The 12872-nt window shown below is 39.0% G+C and overlaps 1 protein-coding gene across 6 annotated transcripts in view; it reads right to left on the reverse strand.

Moving 5' to 3' along the window:
- The window catches only part of LOC108715519 (interleukin-12 receptor subunit beta-2), a 37387-nt gene that overhangs the window by 12199 nt on the left and 12316 nt on the right, over window positions 1–12872 (reverse strand). For all 6 annotated transcript variants that reach the window (XM_041561343.1, XM_041561342.1, XM_041561347.1 and 3 more), the window contains exons 8-12: window positions 9357–9436; window positions 4074–4302; window positions 3444–3638; window positions 811–912; window positions 33–185 (exon numbers count right to left, since the gene is read on the reverse strand). In XM_041561343.1, coding sequence (XP_041417277.1) covers window positions 33–185; window positions 811–912; window positions 3444–3638; window positions 4074–4302; window positions 9357–9436 — 759 coding nt within the window. The remainder of the gene's footprint in view (window positions 1–32; window positions 186–810; window positions 913–3443; window positions 3639–4073; window positions 4303–9356; window positions 9437–12872) is intronic.

A 12872-nucleotide genomic window follows, 5' to 3' on the forward strand; every position in this document is an offset into this window, starting at 1 on the left:
GACCAAGAGTTCAACACAAAGTGATAACTTACTTTTAAATTGCTTAGATGAAGACATGCTTTGCATGTATATGGTGTACTCCACAATACACCCCCTACGTTTGTCTGGTGGGATTTTCTTCCATGTGATCAATATGCTGTTATGTTTCTGTACCTCATAATGAAACTCAGGATCAACATAAGGAGCTGGGAGGAAAGAAAATTATTGCATCAGAATACAGAGCAGATTTACAAATGAATTTCTATTTAAGCTATATAATGTTATATATAAATAGGCACATCATAATCACATCTTCACCTTAGGAATGGAGACAGGACCCCCCCATGATGTCACACACTGTTTGCACTTTATAGCTCCCAATAAAAGATTTTAATAAAAGGGGTGTCATATAATATGGGTGTTGTTACCCCTTCCTCTATTGCACAGCATAATTACACCCACCTATGGCTGCTACCTTTTCTGCAAAAAATACTTTTCTCTTTTTTTATAGGTCATACAGGTAAAATACTGGCCAAGAGTCAACAATACACCCATCCCATGCTTATGCACAAAACACAGTACAATGACATATTAAACAAGTTTACAGATTCTTTTGATCTACGTGTGCCTATAGTACAGTGAGCTGAAGGACTCCTGCAGGTAGCTTTACTAACAGCAACCAAGCAACAATTTGTACTATCTGATTGGTTGCTTCAACTAACTCCACCTGCAGCCATGTCGTGCATCATTAGATGATGACAAATTAAGTCTGCCTCTAGATTAGCAGAATTGGAGCAGCCAATGCTCAGTAGATTTAAAATTCACAGATACCTTCTTGTTTGATAGAACCTGTTGTTATGGTAGGTATTCCAGCTCTTCCTTCCCAGAGAGGATACACTCGGAATTCATAACACACATAGGGACTTAAGTTGCCTAAATAAATAAATAAATAAAAGAAATTGCAAGGATAACAAAGCTAAATTAATGACAGTGACAATTATTAAGTCAGTATCACCTTCACACCTGTGATGTGTGATTTTTCTTTTCTAATTTGCACACAATGTTGCCCCACAGCATTACCTAAGCTCTCTGCCTCTCCCTCTCTGACTTTTAACAGTGCTTTCCATGATGAACCATTGTTAGTCATGCTCAGCTTTAGACTGGGGCGGTCCAGGCCCACTGGTGCTGCTGAATCATTGGCCCCCGCACTCCCCTGTGCCACCCTCCCACCCTCATGGGCGTTCCCAACCACAACCCCTTTCTGCCCCCCTCAGCCAGTGCACACCTTATTATTTCTTAAGGAACAGTTCAGTGTAAAAATAAAAACTGGGTAAATAGATAGGCTGTGCAAAATAAAACGTTTCTAGTATAGTTAGTTAGGCAAAAATGTAATGTATAAAGGCTGGAGTGACTGGATGTCTAACATAATAGCCAGAACACAACTTCCTGCTTTTCGGCTCTCTAAGGGTAAGGGCACATGCTAAGATTTGGGGAGATTTAGTCGCCCGGCGATAGCCTCTTCTTTGGGGCGAGCTGCTGACTAAAATGATAAATTACTCATAAACCACAAATAATAAAACATGAAAACCAATTGCAAATTGTCTCAGAATATCACTCTCTCTGCATCATACTAAAAGTTAATTTAAAGGTGAATAAACCCTTTAAAAAAAATGAAATGATAAAGCAATAATGAATTCGTATTTCTTTTTCCACTATACTACAGGCAAACTGGTGTTTTGGGGACCTCATGTGACCCCTGCACTACTATGTTCCCCCCCTCCCGCTTCAACTATTATATATCACTAATTATTCCCTTCAACTATGATGATTAATGTGTCAGTTACTCAGTCTGCCATAAACTGTTTATGACCTGTTACCAAAATGGGTTATTTGTCAACCACAAAGCCATCTGCTGCATTTTTTGACTTTACAGAGAAAGTAAAAGCACTGACATAATGTTTTTTCTTCCTCCTTAGGTATGCTATAAATACTTCATTTAATATAGAGAGTTGGTAATTCAATATTCAGTCTCACATTATGTAGAGTAAAACTAACAGTATACAGTAATTCCCTTCTACTACTACAGAAAACTCCTGTTATTTTAAAGGGTACAATTTTGTAACTACAAAATAGTATCCCAAATACATACTTTCCTTGTCTTTTAAAGAAGTTGCTCACCACCAAAATTAACTTTTAATATAATATATATTTAATATATATAAAGATTGATATTCTAGTACGATTTGAAGTTGGTCTTAACGTTTTATTCTCTGTGGGGGTTTTTTAGCTTTCGGTTCATTAGCTCTCCAGTTTGGAATTTTTAGCAGTTATTTGGTAGTTAGGGGTGAAATTACCCTAGCAGCCACACAGTGGAGTAGGAGAGGGGCTGAATGAAAGATAAGTAATAAAAAGTAGCAATAACAATAGAATTGTAGCCTTACATATATATATATATATATATATATATATATATATATATATATATATATATATATATATATATATATATATATATATATATATATATATATATATATATATATATATCTGGAAACAGGCGAGCACACACAGGTCTTAATTGAGAAAGGCTAGAGTGCTAGCCGAAACGTCAGTTTTTTGTTTAATAAACACCTTTTGTTTTTCAATTAAGACCTGTGTGTGCTCGCCTGTTTCCAGATATACATTACTATTTTGCTGGTAGCACCCAGGCAACAAGACTTTTTAAACGAGCTGTGCTGGCTTTTTTGCTCTTTATATATATATATATATATATATAAATAATATATATAATTATCGTCCCAGTTTAGTCCACACATGCTCTCCTTTCTTTAGGGCTCTTACTCATGAGCGTTTTTACCTGCGCTCCCCTGCGTTCCGTTTTTCGGCGTTCAGCCGCAGGGGAGCGCAGGAATAGACGCATTTCATTTTTTCAAATGGGGCTGTACTCACACAGGCACATGTAGGCGCCAAACGCAGTAAAAATGCAGCATGTTGCGTCTCAACCTGCATTCGGCGCCTACATGTGCCTGTGTGAGTACAGCCCCATTTGAAAAAATGAAATGCGTCTATTCCTGCGCTCCCCTGCGGCTGAACGGAACGCAGGGGAGCGCAGGTAAAAACGCTGATGAGTAAGAGCCCTTAGAAAACAAAGCTAACTACGGGTGCTGTGCTCAAATTGGATTCTGTAGAAATACAGGTGTTGCATGTACTCCGAACATAATTGCTGTTTATTTAGACAGAAAGCAGCATTACAATAGCCTCTGATGCAATTATAATGCTGCTTTCTGTCTAAATAAACAGCAATTGTGTTCGGAGTGCGTGCAACACCTGTATTTCTAATGTATATAAATATAAGAAATAAAAAAAGAACACCAATTGAAAAGATGCTTAGAATCGTCCATTCTATAACATAATAAAAGTTAACTTAAACCCCTTTAACGAAAACACAAATAAATATAAATCACCTGATATGGTTGCAGATCGACTCGTCTTGGAAACCTTTACCCAGTATGTGTAACTTGGATGTTTTTCCCTCTGTTCCTTCCATTCCACTATGTAATCCACATCTAAGGTTTCATCATCTTGTGGTATCTCCCAGGAAACAGTCATATTTTCATTGCCACTGGATTTAGCCACCACATTGACAGGAGAAGGCTGACCTTAATTGGAAAACAATATCATACATTATACACAGAAGTACATTATTAGAAATCAATGTCAATACGCAAATTGTATATATATACTGTACATGAGTGCCCCTATGAAGTAATCTGCTTCATTTTATAAAATTAAAGTGAATAGATAAATGTGTTTTTCAAAGTGCTGGCATTTGATATTAAAAATGTGTGGCTAAAATGTTGTAAGTTAATAAATTAATTACTGAAATTGAGATATATATATATATATATATATATATATATATATATATATATATATATATATATATATATAGATATTCAGATAAAATAACAAGCACATAAAATAAGCTAATTAAAAGCGATGGCTGCAGGCCCATGAAGATGTTAATGATCCAAGAAACTGGACTGCATATGAATGAATTGGCATCTGACAATAGAACCGAGAATAGCATTTACCTGAAATGTCTTCAGTGGTTACATTGATGTGTGTGGGAGGGGAGTTTCCTTTTGAGTTATGAGCTGACACCACTATGACATATGTTGTCCTGTCACTTCTCCTGTCAATGTCTTTGCTGAGCCAAGTGTCCCTGGTGGTGGAATTGTGCACAGGGCTCCTGTCACTCCCTCTGTAAAATAACACTTCATAGTGTCGTATCAGGCCTCTTGCTTCAGTTGTGCTCATGGGCTGAAATATAGGGTAAGCCTCAAAAGAGATTTGTGACACACACATACAGACAGACAGTATATTGTTGCAGTATGGAAGATAATGTAACTAATGTCATCACTATTATAAAGGATAAGGACAACAGAGGTGCCATAACAATATAAAGCAGGGATTTTAACCTCTGGGTAGATTAAGAATTTATTTCAGAAAGCATTATGCCCAGCTAGTCAATCCAGCAGAAGGTGAAAAAGCACATCTGTAGCTCTCTTCATTTTGCCCCAGGAGGAGGGAGTAATAGCAGTAACTCTGTTTTGTTGTGACTCATTAAACATGTCAATAGTGTCTGCTAGTAGAACTGCTTCATGGAGGGAATTCCACATCATAGCTTTCTTTATTAAAAAAAAATTGGGATATATTTGGTTATGTATAATAAAAGGTGCAAACTGGTCTTGTTAAATAAAATGGTGGATGTGACACTCCCTGGTCTGTATTTTTAGTATTCTCTGACATCTAACCATAGTGGCTGTGGTTAATCATCAGAAGCATGAATTGGCTTGCCGGTGAGTCTGGAAACCCTGCTGATATTTCCAGAATGCGCAAACCCTTAAAAGGGATACTGTAATTGTTATATGGTGTAGTTTTAATACATATTACACTAGAGCGTAAGACTAGGGGGCCCCGGGGGCCCCCCCAACCGAAAAGTCCTCTATATGCCGCCAAACGCCACCCCCGCGCGTGCAGAGGGAGTGCAGGCAGCAGGTCTGGCCCGGTGTTGCGCCGGCCCAGTCCGACCCTGTTACACTGTAAGCATTGCAAATAATTAATTGTACTATTTACAATTTTATCAACAAGTCAATAAATGGTTATTTTTTTAAAAAAAAATAATGGGTTTAGGCGGACATCTCTGTTCGTTATGCCTAATCCTGTGCTTTCAGAAACAGCCAGAACAACTCTATTTATTCTCCCAGTCCTGGAGGACTCTGCTTCTGTTCCTTTAGCTCCTGCTTGGACCCACTATTCTCATAAAATTTAGGGTATTTCAAGTAAATGGGCAGTTTAAATAAAGGGTTATTACTCTACCAGCACATGCTATTAGCCCAAAGTAGAACAGTGGTAGCAGCATAGCAACATGAAGCTTTTATAAGTTCAGTTAGCTCTTATCTTCTTTAGGCTAGCGACAGATGTATCAGATTTCGACCTGTGGAGAAATACAGGCTGAGAGAATCCTCCACTGCTCCCCGATGCTTGATATACACGTACCTGCACCCAGATTCAATAGTAAACAAGTTCTTGGTTCGGGCACCGGTTTCTGATTCCTTATGGCTGCAGATTCAGGTGTCTGTGTTACACCTTAAGGTACAATATTCAGGAAAATAGATGAATCAAACTGCTCCAGGCAGTATTTTTAAACTGCAATGTGTTTTTATTAGCAGTGTAGGCACACTACATGTTTCGGGCAGGGCCCTTTATCAAGTTGATACTTGATAAAGGGCCCTGCCCGAAACATGTAGTGTGCCTACACTGCTAATAAAAACACATTGCAGTTTAAAAATACTGCCTGGAGCAGTTTGATTCATCTATTTTCCTGAATATTGCACCCAGATTCATTGCCTCTGCTTGGGTGCGGGCTGATATAAGCTGATGCTACAAGGCTGATTATTAAATTCTGATGCTAATTGCACTGGTTTCTATGCTGCTATGTAGTAATTATCTGTATTAATTTCTAGTCAGCCTTATACTGTGACATTTATATTCTGTGTGTACTGTATATTGTGTCCCTAAGCTGAATAAGTGACAACAGCACAGAGCATGAGCAGTGATTCAGAGAAGAAGATGGGTAGCTACTGGGGCATCTTTAGAGACACAGATCTTCCCTGCTAAAGGGCTGTAACTGGCTTACTCCTTTAGTTAAGCTTTCGTTCTCCTTTAAGTTTTGGAGCGTGCCTACCCTTTTTTGTTTTCTTGTCTTAAAGTGACACGACATAGAGTATAACTCTGTACCGTATTTATGTTTCTTGGGGCTTTAATACATTCCAGTATAATATTTTGACACTTTCACTGTATGATTCAGTACAATGTTTTTAAGGCTTAACAGAAGAATTGTACTGCATATTGCTGTGTAGGCAAATTTAAACTTTTCAAGGAATCATAATGTCTGTGTGTTTTTGTGCAATATATACATGTGCCATTTCATTATCAGCAAAAGGAAACTCAGCAGGGTAGCAAAATAAAATGTGTTCATAGAAATGTAGGAAGAAACCATTTCCAGAAAGCCTGAGTCATCAAGAGCTGCACAAGAATAAAGTATAATACATATCTAAAATAATGAGTACCAACAGATTTGTACATGACCATAATTAATGTCATAAAAGAAAAACAGTTATTATGATGCCCAGATACTGGAAATCTGTCCTGTGCAAATCATTATTTTCTGAGAAACAGTTGTTTGTTGTTTTTAGGTTTACTGAAATGCCTTTGTTTGGATAATATATCTGCAATGCTGTACCATTTTGCATATATAAGATAAGCTTACTACATTATCTGAAAAATAGAGGCCAGATTTATTATATTGTTGTAGTGCACTGATGTGTTCATTTTCATTTAGTACAACAAATGACTCCTGTAGGGAGTATGTTTGGTCATATCTTTATATTATATCTGCAATATATACTCCATATATTTATGTTATATATTTATAATATAGGAAATGTGTTTGCTAAATAACACCAATCTTCTGACATTCTCAGTGTGATAACCAAGTGCCATTTTGGTTCTGTAACTTATAGGACCCAACTGGCGACAACTGGTACAGTGGCACTTTTCACATGAGCACCCTGATTTTTATTTATGTGCCATTTCCTTATGCCTATATCAGAGGACTTGAGTAATGTTTTGTTTGAAGAGGCCTGTCATATGATGCAAGCCTTATTTGTCTAGCTGTATTTTTAGTTTTCTATAAGTTTATATCACAGCAGAAAATTCATAATGCACTTTTAGAACTAAAAATATAAAGCGAGACTTGGTGGCACTAATGTACTGAAAAAGCTTGCTCTTAAATATCTCATTTGGCACATACAGTCCCTTGCAAAATATTCACACCTTTAGCCACTCATCTTGCTAAGTAACAAATCCTACCCTGATATTTGTATTTCAAAGCAGCGACACGGGTTTAAATTTGTTTTTAGTTTGACACTGTTTTATGTGAAAAAAAAAATGAAATATGCTGTTTGCATAAGTATTCAATCACCTATGCATTTACCTTCCAACACTTGTTTTCAGACAGTTCACTATAAATAAAGACATTTTCCACTTCTGTTTTCTATTTTTGTTTTTCTCATATTGACGTCTAAAGTTTAATTTTTCATCTTCTTGTGGCTTTCTAAAGTAGCTATGGACAGTGGTGGATTAAAGGAACAGTTAAGCGTGAAAATAAAAACTGGGTAAATAGATAGGCTGTACAGAATAAAAAAATTTCTAATATAATTAGTTAGCAAAGATTCAAAAGCAACAGATATGACCCATGTGGCCCCCCCGTCAAGTCTCTGATTGGTTACTGCCTGGTAACAGGGTAATCAATCAGTGTAAACCAAGAGAGCTGAAAAGCAGGAAGTAGTGTTCTGGCTATTATGTTAGACTTCCAATCACTCCAGCCTTTATACGTTACATTTTTGGCTAAATAACTATATTGGAAACATTTTTTATTTTGCACAGCCTATCTATTTACCCAGTTTTTATTTTTACACTGAACAATTCCTTTAATGAGATACGAGGCCCCTAGGCTACACTTTACACGCCCCCCCCCCCACTAGGCTACTCACACTTTTCAAAAGGCTCATTAAGGGCAGCAGTTAGAATTAATACAATCAGGGGTGCTGTTGCCATGAAGCAAGTTGAGAAATTTGCCTCAGGCAATAGCAGCAGTGAGCTGAGCCACAATTGTGCTCTCCACACAAGCGACGTGCCGCCATCCCCCCGCCCCACCCACACCGGTGCTCGATATGGTATGCAATGAGTGCTTGGGGGGCTAATGACATGAGAAAGGCCACCTCAGGGCAGCAAGGGCCCCCAAAACTATAATTGCAATAGTTGCTAATATTCCACAGATGCTGCAGAGGAATGTATCAACTAATTTTATCTAAATGTAGCAAATTGTAACAGTTCAGATGCACCTGGATTACTTGAGCTGCCAGACTGAAACACCAGAGACAGGAAGATTATATTTTAAGCTTCAATTTTGGAAAAATGGTCAAAAAGAAAACACGGAAAGCAATTATAAAAAGCCTTTATTCCTGGCGACTAATCTGAAAACAACTGAACTGAAAAAAGTATTTGGAAGGTGAACATCATAAATATTTTGCAGATCACATTTTGCAGCAATATCAGTCTTTCAGAGTTAAGTATTAGAGCTTTATTGCATACTTTTATACAGCAGGGCTCCTTTACAACTGCAGAGTTTGCCACAGTCTTTGCACAAATATATGGCGTTCATTAAAGATATTTGCATCTAAAGACACTCCTTGCACTTCCTCATTGTTGCACTCAGTGGTGCTTAGTCCCTCCCATCCCCTCTTGTGAAACAAATGCAATGTACCTATTACCACTAAAGCACCTCACAGGTGCCAGTAACTCCATTGTTCCCATATGGGCCGGTGTCAGCAATGCAATTGAATTAGACGCATCGTCACCTAATGTATAGTATAGTAATGTGTAGTTAGGCTGGAATATGAGGAAAACACTGCATTTTGGGCAAAAACTATGGCGACTTCTGCCCCAAGAATTAAACTTTGCACACCGTGCCTTGGTGAGTAAGTGGCCCCTAGTAATTTTCCCAATTAATCCAGTCTGTTCTGTTTAATAAAATGAAGTTTATAATCTCAGTTTTCAAATTGGGTAGCGTGATAATGCTGTGAAATAAAAAATGTTACAGAAAAAAAGATTTCCGTGTAGAATTTGCTGTTCAGTAAAATAAGAGATTTGGTCAAGGATCTGAATGCATTAAATCTTCTGAAGTGGATTTGCCTGATGATTTCTGATGGACAATTAAAATACAGATGTGACTGACAAGGACATCTTACCTTCCAGAAAAGAATGATATTCCGCCTGTTGCTATCAATATCTGACCAGCGGTACCACACATCCAGCATTCCATTTGGCACTGGTTTAAATGAAAAGGAAGGACAAAAAGTGAGCCCTAATGGGTATAAAAAGGGGTGTTGGTAGGTGCCAAACCAACTTGGGAACTGGTACATAATGGGCAAATTTGTCATTTAACAGACTGCCTGTGTTATTGTGTCACAAATGCCCCTAACAGTAAAGTAATGCCCATCAAATTGTACATGTAAGGGATCTTTTATCTGGAAACCCAATATCCAAATTGCAGTCTGAATATATAATAATCAAAAAAGTAATCACTGTATGCAACACATGCTATTCATATTGCTACAACAAATAATTAAAGCAATCCCTATCACATAAAAACAAAGCAGCAATTTAAAAGGGGCTCCTCCACTAATACAAATGTAGATCACCAATCAGTGACCATTTCATAACTATTATGACTTTCTCACAATGTGTATTACAAATGCAAGTACATTAATTGCTATTATGACTGGTTATGGTATTCTCTCATTACATTTTATTTCTCAAATTTTAGTTTGAAAATTACTACATTACTACATTATTCACCTGTTTACACTTCATATGAACTGCTGTATGTAGAACTGTTCATCTTAGAGTGGTCCTGATAGGTTTAAGTCTTATATAGGGATAAAGCACTAAAGCATTTGTCACATTTTATTGCATAAGTTGTAGCACAAGCTTTCAGGGACCAACCCCTTCCTCAGGTGCAATATGGGGTTGGTCCCCAAAAGCTTGTGCTACGACTGCTACAATAAAATGTGACAAAGGCTTTAGCCAGTATAAGGTGGTGTGCTTCTTCCCTATATACAGCTTGGATGTTATTTGACCTGGAGGTCATGGAATTTAATGCATCTTACAAACAAGTAAGTGGTGTGCGGCACATAACATTTTCACTGTCCTGATAGGTTTCCCTGTCTCCTGCTGTATTCTGTCTTACCTATGCTCCCTATGTGTGCCATACTCTGCCTGCCCTATGCTCTATGTATGTGCCATTCTCTGCCTGTCCTATGCTCCCAGTGTGTGCTATACTCTGCCTGCCCTATGCTCCCTGTGTGTGCTATGCTCTGCCTGCCCTATGCTTCCTGTGTGTGCTATCTTCTGCCTGCCCTATGCTCCCTGTGTGTCCCATACTCTGACTGCCCTATGGTCCCTGTGTGTGTCATACTCTGCCTTCCCTATGCTCCCAGTGTGTGCTATACTCTGCCTGTCCTATGCTCCCTGTGTGTGCTATACTCTGCCTGCCCTATGCTTCCTGTGTGTGCTATCTTCTGCCTGCCCTATGCTCCCTGTGTGTCCCATACTCTGACTGCCCTATGGTCCCTGTGTGTGCCATACTCTGCCTTCCCTATGTTCCCTGTGTGTGCCATACTCTGCCTGTCCTATGCTCCCTGTGTGTGCCATACTCTGCCTGTCCTATGCTCCCTGTGTGTGCCATACTCTGCCTGACATATGCTACCTGTGTGTGGCAATACTCTGCCTGACCTATACTGTCTGTGTGTGCCATACTTTGCATGCCCTATGCTCCCTGTGGGAGGTAAACCTGGTGGGGGTTTGCAAGCATTTGGAAATACTGGTTAGTGGATTCCCAAGGTGTTTAATCTATATTATGCTTTCCACAGGGAAGGAGAAGGCATATGAATTGAAGGGTATGACTTAATAAACCACATTCTTTTGTGAGAAAAGAAGTCAGACTCACAGTTTAAAGGGCAATTCACCTTCATTTGCAAAACTGTAATAACATATAGAAACCACAGGAATGTGTTCAGACTTTCATAATCCTGCCAAATTATTTAAAATTGACATGGTAATTAAAAATCTTTTTCTCCCTCTTTCTGTTTCCTAAATGTTGGGAGCTATCCCTGTAGTGAGCACCAACCATTTGTTTTTTTAGTGTGCCACCACCATTAATGTGGGTACCATCTTAACATTGTTTAAAGTGGGTGTGGATTAAAAAGTCAACACTAGCTTCCATCATTGGCCCATTACCACGTAGGCCAGAAAAATTGTGGCTGTCAAGACCATAGCAGTTGGACAACACTGGTTTAAATTGTTCTTGGGCCTAGGTGTTGCCGACAGCCAGTGGGAGGCAGGGGTGATCCTGGGGCTGCTACCACCTGAGGCGGCAGCCCCGATGCCACCCCTCTACCACTTCAGAGTCGAATTGGGTCAAAAGGGGGGCCGCATCGGTTATGCTATGAGCACAATAGCGTTCACTGCTTTCTTAAAGTTACTAGAGGTGGCTTTTTGCTGCCCCTTGTAACCAGCCGCTTGCTGCCGCTTTGCCTCATGGCAGGGGTGGCCCTGGTGGGAGATGGTGGGGGGGATCTGCTGTGTATCCTGTGCCTTTTCTCCCTTTTCAGCTTTGGATGGCTGCCCCCATGACTACACAGCAGCTTTAGTATATATATATATATATATAACTATAGAAGTATTTCTAAATACACCAGTATAATTTTAAACCATTTTCATTTTTTGGTGTTACTGTTACTTTAAGCTGTACAGGTTTGGTTCTTCAAGAGGGCAGAGGTCACGAGCAGGAGTGGCTGAATGTCCATCAGAACTCAAAGCAGCAGAATGTGGCAGGACATAGAAAGCACCAGAATTAGGGGCTATACCCAGGCTAGCAGGCTGCGATCATACGGTCAGGCTTGTATGGATGCCTATAGTAAGTATGGACCACCAAGGGGCACACGGATAAAAGAGCAACCATGGAGAGCAGGGCAAAGGGCTCTGGACTCATCCTTGGTATATGCTCAAGACAGAGTAAGCGCCAGAGGGTTTGGTCCTATGCACAGGCTAGCAGGCTGTGATTGTATGATCAGGGTTGTGTGGAAACCTGTGGTATAGAATACTATGGAGCACTCTGAGAGAAACCAGGGATAGCAGGGCAAAGAGCACTGGGCTCCTCCTTGGGGGATGCTCTTAAAAAATTACATGTGATGTCAGGTGGGCCACATTTGGTGGTGGGAACTTAATATGCCAAATATTTAATATAGCTGGGACTTCTGGTCCCTCTTATTTTTCCACAAGTTGTGGTGTTCAGTCTGGTTATTTAAATGAATTAGTAGGATTCATTGATTAGATGGAAATATTTGTGTTGCAGTGACAACAGATAGCGGTGTAGAACATTTAGGGCTCATGAACTGTAAAGATTTTTTTTAAAAACATTGCACATATCCATGAAACATCCTGTACCACTTCTCACTTTTTTCAGGTCCAACCCGCAATACAACAAAAAGAAACTGATGATGTCAAACTGATATCTATACTTAGCAAAACCAAACAGGCAGTATTAGAAAATCTTTAAAATAATTTAGGGCACACTATACTCTATGTATTGATCTTATCCACTTAGGCAAAAAGGAAAGCGATGTTCCTTACTACACAATGCACTTCATCAAAAAGTGTGTTCTGCCAGTAAATTTAGGGGCACATTTATTATGTGGTCTAAA

Source organism: Xenopus laevis, chromosome 4S (genome assembly GCF_017654675.1).
Source record: "Xenopus laevis strain J_2021 chromosome 4S, Xenopus_laevis_v10.1, whole genome shotgun sequence".
Classification (NCBI taxonomy): Eukaryota; Metazoa; Chordata; class Amphibia; order Anura; family Pipidae; genus Xenopus; species Xenopus laevis.